Genomic DNA, 22287 nt, shown 5'->3' with positions numbered 1-22287 from the left:
TAGGCCGTCCTAGTTTTTCTTGTGTCCTCTTGAAGGCAGCAGCATAACCTAATGGTACAAAACATCCTCCATCCCTCAATGGAAACAAAATATATTAATGAATACAGAGCAGCATTCATTACCATGCGTCTTCCATCTGCCTGGAGTTTATAAAGTCTTCATTCTTCCATATATCTAAAGGAAAAAAAAAAAAACAAAAAAACAGCTATAGCGTTTGCTTCTAAAAACTTCTCATCATACGCTTCTCAAATTAACAAAAAACCCACAAAATAAACCTAAACATTTTTTCTCCTTTTTAATTTATTGGCATGTTTCATCTGTGTAAACAGCGGCATGAAAAAAATTATCAAAAACCTTATAATTGATCCGTTACAAATCAGATGGCAATTTTCCCAAAACGTCGGTAATAATCCATTACATTTGTGGTTTGCGTGTGTCTGAAAGGTTGCAAATTATACAAATCAAACTGGGAAACAAAAAAAAAAAATTAGATTTTATGCTGTACGTTCGGAGAACAGAACTCATCAGCTGACACAGATGTCGGGTTTGTACTGCAAATAAAAAACTAAAAAGTGTGGTGTGTGAATGGAGGGGAACAACTAAAAACAGCAACAAAAAAAAGTACCAGAATAAATCAAACGGCAAAACTTAAATAGGCAGCTAATTTTTTTTCCCCCAATGTACACAGTGTTGATATGCAATAAATCTAGAATAGGAAAGGGAATTTTATCATTTAATTCATAGAGATAGGGGGGTTATTTACACTACCATGAAACACAGGAGATTTCTCTATTGCAAAGCAAGACCCCTTGCAGCTCTAGTGAGCGAGTCTGGTGACCCCTAGAAAGCTGCGGGAGGCCTGGAACTTTCCATATCGCTACCAACCCCCTTGATTAAAATACCATAGAGTGGACCTTGCATTTCAGCGACCAGTTCCATTTAAGTTGCCCCCTTAATGGATAAACATGCAAACAAACCTCTATGATGAAAAGGTGGATTAATAATATACTTGAGGACAGCGGTCTGCTGCAGGCTAAGCCCCAGTCCAGACCTCTGCCAATTGGTAGTGGTTTGGTCATTTTTTTTTTGTATGCAGCTGCACACCATGGCACATTTTGCAACAGACTTGCACTGTGGTTGCGGTCACAGATGTGTGCAAATCTTGTTGCCACCATTGCCGATGCCTCTCCCAGCTGTTTGCTGAGCGCCCGTGAGCGGTCACTTGTGTGGCTTGACACAGTGGGTCTGAAATTACACAGGCGGTGTCCAGTTTTCACTTGGATTCCTCTGGCAGCGCCATACTAGATTCTTGGGGAATGTGGAGCAGCCTGAATCCTGGAAGCCGATCATGCACTATGCCGAGACATCTTCTTGCAAGATTTGGGTTACACCACATTCCTGGATTTTAGAGGCCTAGGCAGGACAATGATGTCTAGCCTAGGCACCATGGAGGAGACAAAAAAGTATATCATTATTTTAACTCCCCAGGTTATGTTTGTAACATTATCAAACATTTAGGAAAGAGGGGGGCACACCAAATGAGCAGATATTGACTGCAGTGCAAGGTCCACAAGGGGCGTCCCACCATGCATCACTCCCAATGCAGCTACTCCAGCTCTAATCCAGGGCTTGCATGATTGTTATTCAATACAAATCTACAATGTTCTCTTTTCTCTTGCCCTGTGCTTCGCGTTCAGATTTTTTTTTTATACATAAAAACTTATCTAGCATTCAATGAGGTAATGTGTTTATCAGCAAAATAAAAAGACTGTACAAGACTTTTATCGTTTTCCAAAGAGCCAGAAGCCAATGGGGGCCCCCATCCTACCTGAGCAAGATGAAGCCCAATATTTTCAATGCGCCTGACTTAATTTAATATATTTCTCTATATATTTCTATATTTTATTGTTATTTGCACATCCCTTTCAGCGTTTTACAGTTTAAACGACCATAGTGCAGAACAAAGATCTCAAGTCACAAACGGTGATTGCCCCCAACCCCACTTTTTTCTTTTTTTTCATTTTCTTGTAAGGAACAAGGGTGCTGATTGGCCGTTCAAGTCCACCAATCAGTGCTGGTTTTTATAGCTTCACACTTAGTAAGTGGAACCCGGGCTCAGAGAGGCACTCCTTGGCGGCAGTGTCTATGTAATCACGGCTGTCCAAGATGGCCGCCGGGCTGCCTGTCAGTCTTGAGTGGTGTCTTTACTTGAAGCTCCATCCAAGTAGATTTTGAGGGCTTTTTCCTTGCGGGGGGAGTAAGTCACACGGTGTCCAGTTTTTTGCAACCGACTGCTTTCTTTTTTCATAAGTTCGCTGCGCTGCTCATCCGTTAATTCGACCAGTTCCTCCGTTTTATCCCTAAGACAGGAAAAGGATAATATTTATAGGATAATGATATTTATATGGAAGTAACCAGAAGTGACATCTGCTGGTGAAATCTGGCAGTACACCACCAACATTCAATCACAAAACTGAACTATCACTTAAGGTCCCCACAAATTTTAGTCTATTACTCTAATCATTTTGATAGTTAAATACATCTATACAATGGTGATTAAGAAACCAAAAATCAAAGCTAAAGTTGTTCAATAGAAAACCATTTTTATCTAAACATTACCAGCAGCAGCCAGCTCCCAAGGTATTCATGGTTTTATCAGCTGGACTACAGAAGGCTGATACTTCGAATGACAACATTTCTGAGACACCCCATTGAATAAGAAACATACCAACTAGATCTAATGGAATAATTCATAGGCAATAAGTGCCTAAGTGGCATATCTAATGCAACGGCAAACAGAAAATGTACTTTTTAAAAGTTTTACTTAAAGCAGAACTAAACTCTACGTTTTTTTTACGATCCCTTTTGGCCGTACAAGCAATTTATAATTTAACAAGGAAAGAAGAGCTACATGCAAGCAAATTCTTCACCTCTGCTGTATTGTAGCAGCTGGTTCGATGCTTGCAATTTGCACTTCGCCATCCTGTGGCTTGAAGTAAAAAGTGAAGCCCAGAGGTGATGGTCATATGCATGCAATATGCACTGCATCATCCTGTAGCTTCAAAGGGAAAAGTGTAGCTCACTGAAAAACTGGAAGGATGCACAGACTACTTCATATATCAGCAGAAGTCACTTGGACCCCCAGACACAGTAAAAATTTGAGATTTGCTCCTTTCCATACCTATAGAAAATGATGGCTCCATCATCAGAGATATACAGTGGCCAGGCGTTCAGTGTTGTTACTTTTGGGTTCCAGTCTAAATCTTGATGGATCTCCAGGACAGACATGTCACAGGGGAATGTCCCTCGAGCCTGCTGGGTGCAAAAAGCCAGGATAATAAAAAATTTTTTTTTTAAAAGGTCAGATAAGGTAACTTTAAAATCAGCCATGTCCTAATTGCTGTTAGTAGAGGAGTGTGTTGTGGGAATGAGGGTGGAGGATTTGGGGAGATCACACCTACAAACTTCAGGCAACTTTGACATGGAAAAAAGAAATGTTATTACTTTAAAAGAAAACTATGAATGGCAATAGAAGAAAACAAAGTTGCTTCCCATTTCGTACACTGTGGATTATATATAGTGAATGTAACAAGCAGACCACGAGATGCTTTGAGTAAGGAGCTCCGTTAGGATGGGACGGAGGTAAAACTCACCTTCGCAAACTCTAAATTTTCTAACGGTATGCTGCTAATTTCACATATCTAAAAAGAACAAAAAAAAAAAAAAAGAATTGTTAAATTCTCTCCTCCTGTATTCATTTAACAGATTAAACATAGTATTAGTTTAAGTTTTGACGTTTCTAAAAAAGACCTGCTTTCATCCCATTTCTTATTTTAGACTTATTAGTGTCATTACTGTGTCCCAGCCTACCTACACAATGCATGCAAATCATCACCAGTGGGTATGGCCAACAAGATGCTTTACATAGTAGTATTATTATTATTATTATTATTATTATATTAGAGTATTTATATAGTGCTGACATATTACACAGCGCTTTAGAAAGTCCATAGTCATGTGACTAGCTGTCCCTCAAAGCGCTCACAATCTAATGTCCCTACCCTAGTCATATGTCATTAATACAATCTAAGGTCAATTATTGGGGGAAGCCTAATACCATTTCTGCATGTTTTTGGAATGTGGGAGGGAAACCCACACAAACACGGGGAGAACCTGTAATCTCTATGCAAGTACAGTCCTGGCCAAGATCCAAACCTGGGACCCAGTGCTGCAAAGGCCAGGGTCTAACCTCTGAGCCACTGTGCTGTTCTACATATCTATCTAAAATAATTACTGCCTCAGTATGCCACTGAAGAGTCTTTCGTCCTGATGCAAGAAGTTGTCTGGCTATTGGTAAGCATTATGCAAATACTAAAGTACCTTAATGGTAGACATTCACTTGGAGGAGCAAGCCTTTTTAGACATGAAAGCCACCTAAGTAACTCCCACACATGATGCAGAGCCTTAATGATTGAAGGAACTAGAATCCAATGAATGAAGGGGACAGTCAGGATGGAGAGGTAGAGACGAATTCATACTCATAATTCAGCAAGGAAATAGGGGCTTTAGCTGAATTGTCGCTGCACCTTCTTGCTGTACAGCGGATGTACAGACCCTGAAACTCCGCACAGAGATTTTTTTTTTTTTTTTTTGAGGTAAACTGTAATGGTGGTTCAACTATCCAGTGCTCAAACACCATATCAATCTTTGTTATATGAACCCTTTTAAATCTGCAATGCTCCTGATTATCACCTTCTCCCGAAGCTCTTCCACATTGTTAGTATCCAGTATGATTTCCTGGAAGGGGTCCAGTTTCAGCTGTGACGGCCTCCACCTCTTAGTAAACAGAGAAAGTTGGGACATAGATTTCATCTTCTCACCTTCTGTTGTAAGAAAGCATAAAACAGATGGAAATATATTTGAGTATATGACAGAAAGGCTTTCTAGTTATAGAGAATCCGACACAGTAAATAAAAAGTGAAGTCAACAGGCACTTAGGAGGCCAATCGTTGGCCTTAGGACACTGCAATAGGGAGGTTGCTGCCAATCAGCTTTGGGCACCAGAGCCAGACCTGAGTCTTGTTGTAGAACTTTTTGCTTACCTGAGGTGTCTATGTCAGCTAAATTATGGAAGACGATAGCTAATTTTAAACCAAAGTATGAGGAAAAGGCCACCGATCTGCCCCATGGAAGTGACCTCAATACAAGAGGGTTTCAGTTGGAGATTTCCTTAAAATGATTGCTATATTTTCCAACTGCAGCAGATCGGCAGTTGTAGTAAGAGGATTAATAGACATGCATGAGTTACAGTGTCACTGCCATAAATTGTGTTGTCACATTACAATCAGAGCGTGTGATAAGATCACATTTCACACAAATGAATGCGGCTCTGTATTCATACTAGGGGCTGATTCACATGTATGCGGTCTGATTTATTAAAGCTCTCCAAGACTTCGGAAGATAGACTATAGTGGGAGAACCTGGGTGATCCGGCAAACCTGGAATGGATTTGAGTCGTTTGCTATTAATTGGCAAATGTTTGCAATCCTGGAAAAATAAAAGGGGGAAATATAAAATTCGGACCAATATCCCTACTAGAATTATATTTAGGGCTCGTACATTGTGCATTTTCCTGCCTTCAGTGTGCAACTGGAATGCATATAAAACTTTTTCCTGCCACTAGATGTCCTCAGTCTGATAGCCAGCATTATTTAACCCACTTCTACTAAGACCAGGCTGTTCTGGACCTGCACCCCCTTCTGTTGAAGATAGGAAGTAAAAATTATTCTCTTTCTGTAGGTTCAAGATAGACTATCATAGAATAACCTGAGTGATCCAGCAAACCTGGAATGGATTTTAGTTTTTTTTCTATTAATTGGCAAATGTTTGCAAACCTGGACCATGTGCATTTCAGGTTTGCTGGATCGCCTGGGTTCTCCCATGATAGTTTATCTTCTCTTGTCTTGGAGAGTTTAATAGATCAGGCCCTAGAGTTGTACTAATGATTACAAAGCCACATTCAGTTGTGTGAAATGTGATCTTGTCTTATCATGCGCTCTGTGACAAGCACAATTTATGGCAGTGAGACTGTAACACATGTATATCAATAAATCCTTTAACTACAACTGCCCATATGCAGCAGTTGGAAGATGTAGCAGTCGTTATCTGTAATCTCCTTATACTGAGGCCATTTTGAACCTACAGAAAGAGAAGATTTTCTACTTCCTATCTTCACCAGAAGGGGGCACAGGTCCAGAACAGCCTGGTCTTAGTGGAAGTGGATGAAATGATGCTGGCTATCAGACTGAGGACATCTATTGGCAGAAAAAAGTACTGAGTTTGGTATGCATTCCAGTTGCACACTGAAGGCAGAAAAACGCACAATGTACGAGCCCTAAATATAATTCTAGTAGGGAAATTGGTCCGAATTTTAAATTTTCCCTTTTATTTTCCAAAAATGTCAACTTTAATGGAATAAAAACTGAGTTTAAAAAACAAAATTGAAATTTTCCGCAACAAATGCTGCCAAAAACTTGCGTCCCTGATATCCCTGTGATCATGTGACTCCTCCAACTTTCGTCATTCATCGGGCAAAAACATAAATTCCCACCTGTTCAGGTCTTTTTTTTTTACCCCGTAATTTATTTCCTTGCAGGTGTCGCAGAGGCCGGACATAAATCTGTCCTGCACATCGCAAAAACAGGAACAATTTTAAAGACATCTGCGGAGGGAGCGCAGCGACAGCAAATTCCCTTCTAAAAATGTCCTCGTGTCACCCCTCAAGCCAGGCCACTGGCACCGGGGATCTTGTATATGATTTGCAAAGTTGCAGAAATCCTGCAATTAATGATTCTGATTGGCTCCCTTTTGGTCCAATTAAAAAGAGTTGTAAGTGTTTTGGTATATCTGATTGATAAGTGTGTAAAGTAGTGTTGATCCTGCCAGAAATCTTGTATGCTGGTAACTTCATGTGCTCTCAGCCTTTTCATTGCTCTACAGAACAGCTCCCATGTGGAGAAAAGGCTATGGATGATATGTAGTTCACACACCTTTCACCCTAAGGTGACAACGCTGCTCCTCTATAGATATAGTATAATAAGTGTTGTCACCCTAAGACAGGAAATGTGTCACTAAAAAATAATGTAAAAAAATTAAAAATATTAAACTCGGCCTGATAAAAAATAAAGCTCATGTTTATAATCTAAAGTTTATCTTCAACCCTAGTAAAATGAAAGGAAAAAAATCCTGAAAAAAGAAAACTAATGCAGCCATCACACTTAGTGAAGATAAAATTTAGATTATAAACATACGCTTTATTTTTTATTATAAGGCCAAGTTTAACATTTTAATTTTTCCATTATTTTTTTTCCCCACAGGATATTCACATCACCTGGGATTTCACTTAACCCTCACCAAGGTGAATATGACACAATAGGTTTACAAGATCACAAGATCATGCCCCTCCTCTCCTGTATCACATGATCACAGCTACAGCCAATCACAGACATCAAGCAATAAAACTTTGTAAATATTTTCAAAGTTTCACTGACATCAGCTGACCTCACTTAAAGGGACCTCACCAGTAAAATAAATCCATGAGAAGTAAAACATATTAATATTTAACCCCTTGTTTGCCCGTATTAGCCTATTTCACCCCTTTTACCCTTCTGCCCTTAGCTTTTTTTGCAGTCATTCATTATATTTATAATTAAAGAAAGTCACCTTTGCCTTGATTTGTAAATACTTTTTTTAATTCTTTGTACTGGAAATTTTTTTTAGGTGGTCTGTTAATAATTTAGTGGGGTACTGACCCACACCCAGACTGGGTTATTCCTTACCTGCAGCTTGTTCAATGCCCCGCCCCCTGCCCACCCCTGAGCAGCAATCACCTTTGTAAGGCCAGAGGGTATTCGGGAAAGGGGAACCATGCTTCCCCCTTTCCACCTGACAGCTATTTTCCACCATAAGTGACCACCCAGGCACCTAACGCTGACTTGTGGAAGGTGGGGATGGGGATGAAGCACAACTTCTGGTGCCAGCTACTAATAAAATGTGGGACAAAGCTACACAAAATATTGAAGTCCAGTAGAATTCTAAATTATCGAAATACATTCCAGGTGCATGAAGACAAACAGCGTTTCCATTCTATTTAAAGCAGCCACAGTCTGGGTAGAAAAGCCAGTCCCCAGCCACCAGCTCCATAGGAAAGCAGAGATTTGTATGCAGAGGTCCAACGTCTAATGATCCTGCTGATTGGGGATCTCTGGCTTCACAGGGAACATATTAGACCTCTGCAGAGAGACTGCTGTTTCCACCCAGAGAGCAAGGGTCCTCCTCTGCAGCATGCTGGCAGTAAACGGGCTTTTCTTCCTATATTGTGGCTTATTTATAAAGTACAAAACTGTAAAATATTGAACACTCGTAATGAAATGTTTTAGCTGATTTAGTTTATTGGGTTTTAATCTCTTGATCCTGACAGCAGCAACTTTATATATACTGGTTCAGAACGGCAACACGCTGCAGTCTTCCACCACTGAATGACGTTGGATTTTTCCGTCCTCTTCCCCAGCTTTTTCTGGAATTTTGGGAATGACAATTGAGTGACCTTGCAGCTATGAGAAATCCTTCTCTGATATTAATGCTTCCATTTGTCTCAGAGAGATTATAAATCTGGATGGTCGGGAATTCTGCTAATTATCTGAAAACAATTGGCAAATCAGAAGTTTCTAGTGCAAGTGGCTGGCGTGATTCATCTCTCTGATTGGTCAGATGTGCGTTCCAGGCCGCCATCTCACGGAGACATTTATTGGCCCTCAGACAGGTTTTATTGCAGTTTATGTTCTTTTGGGATATCTACAGATGGGAATTTTTTTCTGAGTTGTTGGGAAATATTATAGGGGAGCAAATAAATGGAAATCTTATCGCCAGAACTGAAGCGTTTTATAGGAGAAACAAAAATGAAAGTTGTTACAAAACACGGAAATAAATATAAAAAATAAATAAGGAATTTCAGTATTTCTGGCTTTGTGACCCCAATATGTCAAAGCCCCCAAATCAACAGATTCTCAGTGAGATGTCACTGGTCTCTAGTGATTGGATAGGCTGCATTCTCAGTGATGTCATCAGTCAGTAGTGAGGGGAAAGGAGAGTTAATTTACCTCTAGTGCCCGGGGATTGCAGTGGAACTGCAGATGAACTCTCAATGGAGAAACTCCATTGAGAGTTCATCTGCAGTTCCACTGCGATCCCTGGTCACTAGAGGTTAATTAACCTCTAGTGCCCCAGGATCAGAGTGGATTCTCAGGGCGCAATCATTCATGCAGCCCTGGGATTCCTGTATGCGATACCCAGCACTAGAGGTTAAATGGGGACAAGTCTGAGCTCAGCCAATCAGAGTGTACTAGAGGTTGTTAAACGGGGAGACATGTCCCTATTTAACCTTTAGTGCCGGGGATCGCACATTGAGCTGAGCCAATGCTGCATTCATTGATTAGCACAGCATGCAATCTTTTTTTTTTAATGCGAACTCCTTTGGCGCATTTACACCGCCTGTTCTCACTTACAATTTCAGTAAGTGAGAACGGCCGAAATTGCCGGGAGATCGAGTTTTAAAAACTTGCTCGTCATCCCTATTGGCTTGCTTATCAATGGTGCTAACATTGATAAAACACCAAAGTTCTGAAGATTGGATGAGATAGTGTTGATTGTGCACTGGATCTGAATAGAGAGGAGCCGGTGTCATGTCTGAGCTCTGAGAATATCCATTTGCTTTAATGTCTGGAAAATGGTGACAAATCAGAAAAGTGAAAATATCACAGTTGTGCAGTTTGAAGGAAGTTGTATCTTCATACTTGTAGGGGTGTTGATGACTCAAAGCATGGCAGCCACTCACATGGTGACAACTCTTTGTTCTGTATCCAAATTAAGTTTTTGCGTTGTCACCCTCTTACACAATCTCCAAAATGGAGACTGTAACTGACCATTTTGACACACATTATGCAACCTTCTTCCATTACTGTCACCTTTAGTAAACCTGCTTTGAGAAGAGCGATGCAGGAATCACTAGAGATCATGTAGACAGGAACCCCCTGCAAAGATGATGCTGGAGATGTGAGATGTAACAAATCTGTAACAAAGATTTAACAGAGAATAAAAAAATTAAAACCATTTTTTATTAGAACTTTATGATTATGATACCCAGTATCTGAGCACATTGTTGAGCATTCATTTAGGATTTATTTCTACTATAACTGCCTTAGCTGACAATATCATTTTCTGCCACTAGATGGCAGACGTCTGCTATAAAGCTACAACCATTGGAAAGCTTTGGCAGCAGCAGCAGCTCCCTATACAGATAATGGAGAAATCCCCAGAGCACATTGAGATGTAATAAGACTAAACATTTCATCATTCTCAGTCCCACATTGTCCTGACACAATGAGATGAATTCTTAAGGTTTAGGTTTCTAATCTCATATGAACCTTCAGTGATGGATCTATTTCAGCTGCATGGGTTCACATAGAGGGGTACTGCTGACCCTTCCCCAATTTAGCCCCTAATTTATTCAGAAGGGGGTCAAGGTCTGTTTATCCACCAATAAGTGTGTGGGCCGCGTATGTTGTTTCATTTATTTGCATGACGTTGCTGCAGTAGTTCATGCTTTTTATATTTGCGCAAATAATTATATCCTTCGACATGTGAGTCACCGCCTGACGTTACTGGTAATTATTTTGATGTCTGATGCGCACAAGAATAAATTTCCCACTTAAACAGCAAAAAGTTTAATACAAAAAAAAAATAAAATAAAAGCTTGAGTATGAAATATTTCCCTGCATGTCATTTGTTATCTATGTGCTGCATGAATGTTTCTCCCTGCACACGTGGTTCCTGCAGCTCCCTCTCCCCTGCAGGTGACGTCTGTTCTCCTCCAATCAGAGCTCAGTATGCAGATTAGTGGGCGTGTCTTTCACTTAGGCAGGTTCTGCTGCTGCTGCATCTGATCATTGTTCCTCCAGCATCTCAGTGAGTGCAGGTCAGTGCAGGGAGGGGATGGGGCTCGCCTTTTCTTTTACCGTCTTACGCCGCATGTGTGTCCACTGCCGTCTCTCCTGCGTTTGCATGTCAATGCATGTTTGCATAGCCAATAAATTCAGAGCACTTTTTTGATTGGTGCTCTCAAATATTGGGTAGGGAAGGGTTAACTTCTGCAAGATTAGGATAACGATGTAACTCTATTAACATCGAACTGTGATTGCGGTGGAAGATCTTAACCAATGATATTACGTTTTTCCACCGCAGACTTGTATTTGCCTGGGGGCTGGGAAGTTGCATCGCAGGCTGGCTTCTTTAATCACCAGGGGACCAGGTGTTGTCACCTGCGACATCTTCATTAAGGCTTATGGGAGGGGCAGTGACACAAATTGTGGCGGGGAAATCGTGGCATTGGACATATCAACCAATCATGACAGGGGGAGAAAATGGGGTTCACTAACTTTCCCATGCAGCCGCAGGACCTGGCGGTGTAATTACCCCGCTCTATATGTCGCTCACAGTCATTACATTGTCACATGGGCTTCTGATGGAGACTACAAGTGGTCATTACAACACACATTATGCAGGAATGGTCCAATGTTGTCACCATCAGGAGTCCGCCCTGGGAAATGCCATGCAGATATCACTGCAGGTGGCAACATAGGATGAAAAAAAGTGAAATCAATTATTTTTTATTGTTCTAAAACATTTGTTTATTGAATACAATAGAATGATGACTTTGGGGTTGCAAATTTTGTTGCAAAAAGACCAATCAGAATCCTTGTTTCTGTTTTTTATTATAAAAAGTTAACCGTAAGAATGGGTGAGTTCAAGGAAAGTGAGACATTTAAGACATAAAAAATAAAAATTTGTTTTGTTACATAATAAAAGATTTTTAAAAGATAATACAAACATACCGTGTATAATCATAAAATAAGTGACTGTATAATGATAAAGTAAATCCAAAGAAATCCTCTTATTTATGTGGAGTGTTCCCCAATTTTCACATAAAGATAGCCACAGCAAATGGGGGAACATTGGGGGTTCAGGATTTTAATCATTCTTCAACGCTTGGTCTGCTTCATCAGGAAATCTTAAGACATTATCTAAATATGAAAAATGTGTATATGAATATAGTATAAAAAATAAAGAATTCATAATGTAGAACAAATCTGAAAAAGTCAATTAATATAAAAAAGAATAAATAAAACAAAAGGAAAGTTTATTTTTAATTTGTTTCATTTAATTAATCCTGGGTGTCGATCTCTGGATGCAATGGGGGCTTCCAGAATGGTAAGTTACTTTAAGGATAAGGAATATGGTTATGAATATTAAACTAAGGCTTGGAATTCCAATTCTTATCTCTTGTTCTTATGTTTACCTTCAATTTTTTGTGGCTTTTTCTTTCATTTGGACCTTGGATTTCTTCCCCTTACTCCAGTTTTGTTCTAAAAGAAAAAAATCAGACGAGATAACAGAAAAAGACTTTTTATATCTCTACTTTTTCTTTCTTGGTGGAAAACAACCACTGCCTTTAAAACACATGGACCTGGAAGATTCTCCAGCATGGAATGTTTTAGTGAATGTCAGATAAACAGAGAATATAAAACTTTAATATGCTTCACTTCTATTTCTATTCCAGTGATGAAGAAAAAATCATGGCTCTCCCATCACTTTGACAATGGTCACTAGTACAAATGTTGGGGTAAATGACCCAAGGGGGACACTGTCGGCAATGAACACCTGAAACGGGTTCTATTTTTTTCCCCACATCACCCAAATTGGTTCTAAAATCTTCCTAATAGCACCCTAACCCATTTTTAGTACAATCTTGAAAATCTGTGGTCATCAGGTGCAAATAGCCCAAAGGGGCATTGACTTCTTTTTGTTTCTCCTGCAGGTCTACAAGACTCAATTCTTCTTCTATTAGAAGGCTGAGTGATTGTCTTTCCAGGATGATTCTCATCTTCTTGGCGGTGACCATGAGCTTTGTGGCGGCCTCTCCGGGTGGAAGATCTGTGAGCCCTGATGTTGACGCCCCGGAGCCTCCGGCCCCGGATTCCCTGTTGGATGTCCCTGAGGAGAAGGAGAGCCTGAATTACATCTTTAGAGAGGTGGAGAATCTGATGAGGGATTCCCACACTAAGCTGCAGAATGCAGTGAAAGAGGTACGAGGGGCCGGTAGCGCCGTGCACAGGTTGTAGGTAGAGCAGCCATGTAGCAAATCTCCTGTTAGCGCGGTTTGATATCAGGAGATATATTAGTGGTAGTCTAAGGAAGTGTTCCCCAAACAGGCTCTGGGAATTATGGGGCACTAAAGAATCCTTGGGGTATAAGGGGAAGAAAGGCTGTGGCAATTATGGGGTTATAGGAGGATGATAGACTCTGGGAATCGTAGAGGGTTTTGGAGGACAAGGCTCCGAGAATTATGGGGGTATATGACAAAAAAGGCCCTGGAAATCAAGGGGGTATAGGGGAGGAAAAAGTCTGGGAATCATTGGAGTATAAGGGGAAGAACGGCTCAGGAAATCAAGGGGGTAAAGGGGAGGAAAGACTATAGGAATCATGAGGGTATAGGGGAGGATAGAGTCTGAGAATCCTTGGAGTATGAGGGGAAGAATGGCTCAGGAAATCAAGGGGGTAAAGGGAAGGAAAGAGACTGGGCATCATGGGGGTATAGGGGAAGAAAGATCCTGAGAATCATTCGAGTAAAAGGGAAGGAACAGCTCTGGGGATCAAGGAGTATAGGGGAAGAAAGGCTCTGGGAATCATGGGGATATAGGGGAGGAAGACTCTGGGACTGGGAAACATGGGGTTATAGGGCATGGAAGGCTCTAGGAATCATGGGGGCAAAAAGGGAGGAAAGGCTCCAGAAAACACTGGGGTATAAGGGTAAAAACGGCTCTGGAAACTAAAGAGGTATAGGGGAAGAAATACTCTGGGAATCTTAGGGGTAAAATAGAGAAAAAGGCTCTGGGACTCAAAGGGGTATAGTAAGGAAGCACCTCAGGACCCAAACGGGCTAATATGAGAAAAGGGTCCCTGATTTATGGGCTGTAAAGGCAGCAAAAGGCACTGGGAATCATGTTGGTACGGGGGATTTTCCTGAGAATTATAGGGGTAATGGGGTTCTGGGACTCTCAAAAGTTTGAGAGGAAGCCCCTAAGTACTCATAGGAGCCAATATGAGGAAAGAGTCGGGGTCTCATAGGCAGCAGAATGCTCTGGGTATCAGTGTTGGGGGTAATATCCCCAACAATGGGATATATAGGCAGGAAAAGTCTCTGGGACTGAGTAAGTTAATGCTAGGGATTGGTTACAGCTTGGGACTTGGATACAAACATTGTAATTTATATTTGATTTTGGCACAGAAAACCCTAAGTAATTGCACCATGTTTATGATATTTCCATGCTTTACCTGCCAAGTGCTCCTGTGGAAACTTCCGTTTACATGTGGTCACTCCTCCATGGCATGTCACAGCTTAGTGGGTCTGAACCAGAAATGAAATGGGTCATAGGGGAGATCTCCCACTGTACTTGTTCTGTCTTCATTCTTTATTAATAAATATATTTAATATTTTGAATAGTGTTATAAGGGGTCAGAGCCCCTATTGTCTGGCATTCATATTGTCTGGGTCGGTGCTATGTAGACATTTGTTCTCTATATGTGATAATACCAAGCGTGAGGAAAAATCCAAAGCTGGCTGTCAGACATTTCACTGGAGTGGGTTTGTATCTGCATCGGGCAAACATAAAATATTAACCTGGATCTACAAAACCAAGAAAATCCAAGCCCTGACAATGGAGGGTTCTGGTATCAGCCCAAAATGCGTTAGCTGTCTATGCTCTATTGTGCCAAAAACTGTAACTGGACCGCAATGTCTTTATCATTTGGGAATCCCCATTATGTTCATTCTCTGTGCTGTACCCGTTTTATTCTGAGAAAGGATTGGCATGACAGCCAGGCACCGGACAATTTCAGATGAATCCAAGCCCTGACGGAGAAGCCCGAAACGCGTCAGCTGTCAATTCATTAATTTGTTTTATTTGGGGCAAAAAGTTGTATCTGGACTTATTTCCATGGGTTGGTTAACAATGACCTTGATATGCGTTCCACCTATGTCATCCTACACTGTTGGTACCTTGCTTAACAATATAATAATATTCATAATATCATATGTATTTTATTATATATTTGACTTGTTTTATAATATATATATATATATAAATATATATATATTGTTATTGTATGCTGGCCATTGCTGCTACTTTATAAGTGACACTCGGGCATTGCTGGCATACAGTAGCAGAGTAATTTTGGTGTTAATAATTTTTGTATATTTGGACTGTTGCTTGGCATTGCTGCTATGTGGGTATTGCTTGCTTTTGTCTTTAATCTGATTTATATTGCTTGTGATTGGGCAACGCCTACAATCGGTGATTGGGGACAGGTGAAGGTCTGATGATTGGGCACAGGTGAAGGTCCGATGATTTTGTCTTTGGCAGAAGCTGGGCAATAAATCCAGGGGCTCTGATTTGGATTCACTGCTGGGCAATAAATGCTTTTATATGCTGATAGGTAATTATATTATTATTTGGTCCCATGAGCTTCATACTTTGCATTTGCTTAATTTTTGCAGAAACCCGCCTGGCACTTTGCATAATATCGCCTTCAAGGTTTTAAGGTCATCTGGTTAAAACTTTGCATTGAAATTCATATTCTCCGGGTTTCATTGACTAAACCTTGTAATTATTTTAATCCACAGCTATTTATCCAGCACGGGAACGTAGAAAACGTTAGGGTGTCAGACTAGAATCTCCTCCCATGGTACATAAAGTGTCCAGAGCACGCTGAAAGAAAATTCATGAAAAAGTAAAAAACCCAGAAATGAGAGGAGCTCTGGGCCGCAGCACCGACATTCAAATGGTCAATCAAAACATTTGAATAAAGAGTTTAAATAAAATGAATGAAAGAATGTGTTTGGGTTTCTGGATGTATGTATAAATAAATATCATAATATTTAGGTTGTAAAGGTTTTCGCACAATCTTGTTTTTCAACTTCCCAAATATTTTGAATAAATGGCAGAAATTAGAAGTGTTCCTAACATTAGAGCCAGAACTTTTCTTCCAGGACCAGTACCCGGCATCACCATCACAGAATGGGTACAAATTCCCTCCGAAAAATGATACAGAGCCTTCCATGAAGAATGAAGGTTGTTATAAGTTGGGGTAGCCAATTCTATATTTTGGAATTGATCCATATGTCCATGAGATGTCCTACAAACTCATGTCATGTGATCAGTGTCCCCGAACCCTTGGCCATGCATTGCATTATTTGATTTTGACGATTGCTGCTTCATCCAACACATTTTGCATTTTTTAGACTTTGGGGAAGTTGTGGCTATGATAAACATTTATATGACGGGTGACACCTTTTTATCTCGGGATGTCGATGGCCAGGAAGAGGGGTCACCGTGTGATTGGAGGATGGAATGCGGGGACACGTCCGTCACACTTCAGCACAGACCTTATCCAGGACTGAGGGAGACAGGTCAGGGGTGGACAGATAAATTTGGGTGTCATCAGCATACAGATGGTACTGTAAGCCAAAGGAGAATGACCATGAAAGTTAGGCCCTTCTGCTCTAGCTTAATAAGCCATGTTCTTCCATGCATTCTGGGGGGTAACATCCTTAAATACCAGACTCCATGACATGAATTGTGCAGAAAGTGGTCTACCAGGCTGTTTAGAATATGACACTAAAAGACAATCTGCTTTAAGCAGCATCTACCTCTGGCATAGTGTAGCCTTGTGCTTTTTAAGGCTCCTAGGAGCTGACGCTGCTAGGATTTACAAAAGTCCAATTCCCTGTACATCCTACACAGTATACATTTACCCCCAAAATTACTTGTTACCCCCAAACCTTACTAAGGGAACAAGGTCTGGCTTGGCGGAAGGTGTTGGCTAATGTGCAGGAAAAAAGACTGAGGAATCCATGAGGATAACTCCTTTTCTTTAAAATCCTCTGACACTTTCTGTCTGGTGGTTGAGGGCATTTCTCTTGTATAGTATCTTGAAAGATGACTTGAGAAATCTACTTTTAAGTGAACTGTACCCTTTATAGGTGTTAGGTTCTGATTTCTTTCCAAAAAGATGCTTGGCGTTAAATGCATCTTTAAGCTCCGTATTTCTGTACTCCAGCTGTCAGCCAACTTCCTGCATCCAATTCTTCACACACATCCCTCCAGACAAGCAACCTAACAAACCCTTTCCCACAAGAAGTACACCAGACACCAATGCCCACTTACTAGCGTTTTTGGCAGGATTCTTCAATCGATACATAAGCATGTAAGCGTTGGTAGAGCTGTGGGAAAACAAATAGGAGTTATTGCAATTTCAACATGGGTTTTTATTATTTTTAGGGTATAAATAATTAATCAGCAGGGAAAATTGTACATACCTGGCAAAGGCACTGGAGTAATAGCCTCGGTTTCCTGTAGATCCTCCATAGGTTTTCTTAATGTCCTCTTGAGTTATCTGTATTATTGTACATACCTGGCAAAGGCACTGGAGTAATAGCCTCGGTTTCCTGTAGATCCTCCATAGGTTTTCTTAATGTCCTCTTGAGTTATCTGTATTAAAAAAGCACAACCTTTATTATTGCAAAATACATAAAGGGTAGTAATAATGCAGCTCAATAATAGCAAATCATATTTAATGGGGATTGTCACTGAAAGAGCAGAAGACTTTTCTATATTTTAGCCATAGCTGAGAAACTGTGTAAAGTACATATAAATGCACAGAGTAAAGGACTTTCAGTGGTAATAACAAGACTACATTGTGCTGCAGGTTCTTTAGACAGGTTTCTTTAATCAGGTTCTCTTTAAATAAAGAATCCGCAGTGCTTACTGGGTCATGTTTATTGTTTACAATTACCAGGGACCTTGGCGGGAGCTCATTATCTGGTACTGTGCAATGCAGTAAAAGATGATGAAGATGTCTGGTAACTTACCCGGCTGACATGCTGGTCATTAAAACTATACCACTGGTCATCCGAGAAGGACCTGATGCAGGCATAGTAGTGTCCACCTGCCGCGCTGCCTGAATGGACCATTACGGAAAAAAGTTCATACAAACAATTCTAGAAAAAAAAAATGTGCGTAAGATTAAAAATGATATATTTTACATCTAGAAATGGTAAATAAAAGGCAGAGATTTCATGAATGAGGAAATGCAGACAGGTTTAATGTCAACCCTACTTCTTAAAATGTATGAAAGGGGGGCACATTCAGTACACAATGCAATACATATGTTTCTATGATACACCTTTATAACAAAAATGGAAATTTTTGGAAAAAATGCAGCAGAGTAGGATGACAACGCTGTCTGAGCTGCACTTTAAACATTGTCTAAGTTTTTCCTGCTGCATCACCTAATACCTCCCTTTTGTGTTATGAAGTTGAGGAGAGGTGGAGGTATTTTCTAGAGCAGCAGGAGAGAGCTAGACAAGGCCTGCCAACTCTGCTTTGGATAAAAGGGTGGCAGAGACAGTTGTCAGCTCTCTGAAGTTTGCAACTAACCAGATTTTCAGCAAAACATATTTTCTCCAGACAAAAAAGCTGAATACAGAGAAAATACATATGTGGGAACCGCTTTACCTTCCCATAGGATTTGTATTTCTGTCCACTAAATTATGATATTTCTATAGCTCTGATAACATGATGTCTCTTTGAAAGCAAAGTTGGATTCATTTGTGTCTTTTATATCTGCCTATAGCTCTCAAGCACTAAACATTTTTTAAAGGAGTTCATAAGGTATTTTACCTTATCTGAAGACTTGTTTAGCTTATCCACGCTGCTGTTACTCTCTAGACAAATTCCCTCGTCCAAGGTGTCATCATTGCAGAAGTCATTGCTCATCTGGTCGCTGTGACAGCTTCCTTCATTCTCCGCTCCACTGTCTGTGCAGCTCTCCGTCTGAGGAGACTTCTTACAGAAAGAAGACAAGCTGGGTGATTACATGGGAAATGGATGGCTACATCACATCAGAGATATCTCATGGAAAATGCTGAATGATGGCTGTGCATTCACAATGGGGCTTTTACGAAAACATTTATGGGAGGACACAACAGACCTAGGTAAAAGCCCGGCCCTTGGGAGGATGGACACATTGCAAAAGGGCATTGCTCCTATATTTAGGTGGATTCCACAATAATCCTGAATTTATGGCTGCAGTCATTATACCAACACCAGGTGTAGTTTAACATATAGGTCCCTATGCTCTGTGATAGTGTCTGGATGACCCTCATCCCTCCAAACACAACAGCCGCTGCACATTCAAGAGAGCAGCCTCTACTCCATAGTGCAGAAATGCCCGCTCCTTTTTAACTCATCTAGTGATTTATTAGCCATAATTTTGCTGACAGGTAATAATTTAAAGGAGTCCATCCTCCCACAAACAAAGACGACAATTTTAACAAGACTGTCCATATCATAGCTTTGACCAATACAGTATTTGATAGTCTGTCAATTGCAGAATTGCCCATTTGCCAGCCTATAGCGGCACCCCTGGGAACTCTTCCGCACTCACTTCTTTTAGACACTAAATACCCTATTTAATGTACAGCGCTGAGTAATATGTTGGCGCTATATAAATCCTGTTTAATAATAATAATACCCGTTCAAGCAAACCCCCTCCCCAATACAGTTATTCAATTACCTCATCTTCGACATCAATGAAAGGGCTCATGTCCAGTTCTTCGGGGAAGGTCATTCGATCGTTGAGCTTGATTCGGTGCATGCTGGTATAATCAAAGTCAAACCTCTTCAGCTGCAGTGTCAGCAGATATGGAAAATGCAGGAAGCGCAGGCCCTAGAGGAGAAGACCTCAGGTTAAACTTTCTAAGGTAGAGACTTGGAAGGAACAAAGACCACCAGGTAATGGGGGATCCTTCACCTTTCCCCTACACAACCCCCCACCTACCTTCCTGGCATCGCATTTCTTCTTACAGCGCTCACAGAAGTACTGGTTGGGACCGTCAAGAGTTTCTGGCTGGATGAATGCATGGAGAGCTTCTTCCTGGCAAAACCAAATTTCTTCTTACAGCGCTCACAGAAGTACTGGTTGGGACCGTCAAGAGTTTCTGGCTGGATGAATGCATGGAGAGCTTCTTCCTGGCAAAACCAAACAGAATGCATACAGAAATGAAGACTAACATAAGAATTTGAGTTGTCTTGTTTGACAAAAAGTATATATAAATTTTGAGTATAACCAGACACTAGGAAAAGGTGTGCTTGCTCAAGATTCAGTCTACCTAACTACGATGTTTAATCCTCCCTTTACTATACAATGTACTTCCCTGTAAAGGATATGTATTGTTCTTCCAGTTATTTTGATGAAATAACAGATCTTCTTATGTTTTGACTATTAGGGGCAAAGTAACAGATCTGCTTTAATCCCATCAGACCTCCCTATCATATTCTTCCCTTTCCTTTGATGATGTGAATATGCACCCCACCTTACTCATTTAATGACGGATGAAAGCATGTGACAAATCCCATATGACAGCTTACAGAATTTTTGCTTCAAACAACTGCACAGGAAGAAAAGTATATGCTGTTGGGAGAGACAATTTAAAGAGAAATTGTTGCTTTTTACTACATGGGTAAAGCTGTACACTATCCTATCTTTCCCCTCCTGATCGGCTGCCAAGGTTTCCACCTTCACACTTTCCTATTGTCAAGTTGATTCCTGACTGGTAAATTAGCCACTGAAGTAGGACAGGAACCTATTTATTGTACAGCGCTGCGTAATATGTTGGCGCTATATAAATCCTGTTTATTAATAATAATAATAATAATAATAATATTAAAAGGTGCTACCAGGCTGTTCAGTTCAATCTTGTTTTTTCAGGGAGTAGGCGCTTGCCTCTATGGCTAGCTGTGGCTGAGGCAGGATACTTCCAGCTAGCTCTGGCTTAAGCTAGGTACACATATAAGGCTACTAGTGGTCCAAGACAAATGGTTGCACTTCCTCATACATGTGTACAGTGGTCCTTTAACATCATTTATGAGTCTGCCAGCTCTTTTCATTCCTATGAAGGCGAGCACAGTGGGGTTCTGCCACAACCCTCAGACATCTGTTGGACACCTGTACTGGGTTTTAGAACTAAAGCTTGGAATTGATGAGGCAACTTCTGAAGGCAAATCTTTAATACACCTTATCCAGCCCACAAAACTATTATTTTAAAGAGAACCTCTAGCACCAGTAACATGCTGGATATGAGCATAAAGTACAGGTACTCACCACACTACCAAACGCTGTGCTGGAGCCATACGGCCTGATGACAAGAGGGATGTCCAAAATTTGCAACCCCTATTTAATATACAGCGCTGCATAATATGTTGGCGCTACATATATATGGTTTGATAATATTAATTGTTGTTGCACATGATGGCACCTGGACTAACATATAAAGGGTAGAGGTAGTTCACAGACCTGTGTGATTCCAGATTATACAGGGCTTCTTTTCCTAGCTCCCAGGGGCAAACAAAGTCTTGGAGGTAAGTAAAATGTACAGTCGTGGTGGTGGTGGTAGGGATAGAGGGAGGGGGTGAGCACAGGGGCCCTTTAAATTGGTGCAGAAAGTCACGTCCGAGTTCCTATAGGCAGGACATATGCATAGAGGCCTGCAATGACCAATAGGATGATTGTAAATTGGACCAAATAGAGAAAGATGTAACCAATCAGAATCAGCTTTGCCAAATACTGGGACCAAAATGCTGAATGACCCACATTTACAAAATAAAACCCTCTGCTCCCCTTACATCATTTGTTTTTTATTTGATCTTTTTTTGGTTTTGATCAATTTGGTAAATGTAACAGAAAAAAATAGTCATACCCATCGTAAAATGCCTCTCTGCTCATCACTGCCCCCTAGGAAAGAATCACAATTCAAGGTGAGAGGCTAAATGGGTGTATCTGCCTGACCACCAAGCCCCCGCCATGGCCTTTGTCTCCAGGTATGGCAGGAGGCATGCTCTGTTCACATACAGAGTGTGCCTTTAACATTCCTTTATCTCCATCTTGTTGGATTCACCCTCTTGATTACAATTTTAGTATAGCGCCATCTAATGGTGAGCAGACTCAGGCTTGTACAACGTCGCTCTCTGCTGGATGGAAATGCAATAATTCAAGTGTCTAATTTATATTTTAATTCATTGTTTGCACGTGTCACGTGATAAATATTTGGGCAAA

At 40.7% G+C, this 22287-nt stretch overlaps 2 protein-coding genes across 3 annotated transcripts; both read right to left on the bottom strand.

The window, feature by feature from the left end:
• Positions 1-1779: 1779 nt before the first annotated feature.
• LOC140344814 (ubiquitin carboxyl-terminal hydrolase 47-like) lies at positions 1780-5030 on the bottom strand. 2 transcript variants are annotated; one of them, XM_072432022.1, is made up of 4 exons: positions 4753-5030; positions 3654-3701; positions 3182-3312; positions 1780-2360 (listed from the first exon to the last, which is right to left on the bottom strand). In XM_072432022.1, the coding sequence occupies exons 1-4, from the start codon at positions 4870-4872 to the stop codon at positions 2186-2188; spliced, it is 474 nt and encodes a 157-aa protein (XP_072288123.1). In that variant the 5' UTR covers positions 4873-5030; the 3' UTR covers positions 1780-2185. The 2 variants fall into 2 exon arrangements, with proteins under 2 accessions (XP_072288123.1, XP_072288122.1); XM_072432021.1 differs by having other exon boundaries at positions 3182-3315; positions 4753-5029.
• Positions 5031-17220: 12190 nt separating this feature from the next.
• LOC140344815 (ubiquitin carboxyl-terminal hydrolase 47-like) lies at positions 17221-21389 on the bottom strand. Its single transcript, XM_072432023.1, has 7 exons — positions 21337-21389; positions 20014-20109; positions 19750-19902; positions 18855-19019; positions 18044-18172; positions 17587-17663; positions 17221-17395 (listed from the first exon to the last, which is right to left on the bottom strand). Exons 3-7 carry the CDS (start codon positions 19828-19830, stop codon positions 17236-17238), a joined length of 612 nt encoding a protein of 203 aa, XP_072288124.1. The 5' UTR covers positions 19831-19902; positions 20014-20109; positions 21337-21389; the 3' UTR covers positions 17221-17235.
• Positions 21390-22287: the final 898 nt, after the last annotated feature.

This window comes from Pyxicephalus adspersus, unplaced genomic scaffold (genome assembly GCF_032062135.1).
Source record: "Pyxicephalus adspersus unplaced genomic scaffold, UCB_Pads_2.0 Sca43, whole genome shotgun sequence".
Lineage (NCBI taxonomy): Eukaryota > Metazoa > Chordata > Amphibia > Anura > Pyxicephalidae > Pyxicephalus > Pyxicephalus adspersus.
This window is presented reverse-complemented; position numbering and strand designations above follow the sequence as displayed.

Coding starts and splice junctions, on each gene's coding strand:
- LOC140344814 (XM_072432021.1), bottom strand. CDS start 4,872: ATGAAATCTATGTCCCAACTTTCTCTGTTTACTAAGAGGTGGAGGCCG. Junction 3,702..4,752: donor TGGAAGAGCTTCGGGAGAAG/GTGATAATCAGG, acceptor TGTTCTTTTTAG/ATATGTGAAATTAGCAGCAT. Junction 3,316..3,653: donor AAAATTTAGAGTTTGCGAAG/GTGAGTTTTACC, acceptor TTTTGCACCCAG/CAGGCTCGAGGGACATTCCC.
- LOC140344815 (XM_072432023.1), bottom strand. CDS start 19,830: ATGCACCGAATCAAGCTCAACGATCGAATGACCTTCCCCGAAGAACTG. Junction 18,173..18,854: donor TAAACAAGTCTTCAGATAAG/GTAAAATACCTT, acceptor TTTTTTTTCTAG/AATTGTTTGTATGAACTTTT. Junction 17,664..18,043: donor ATGACCAGCATGTCAGCCGG/GTAAGTTACCAG, acceptor TTTTTAATACAG/ATAACTCAAGAGGACATTAA.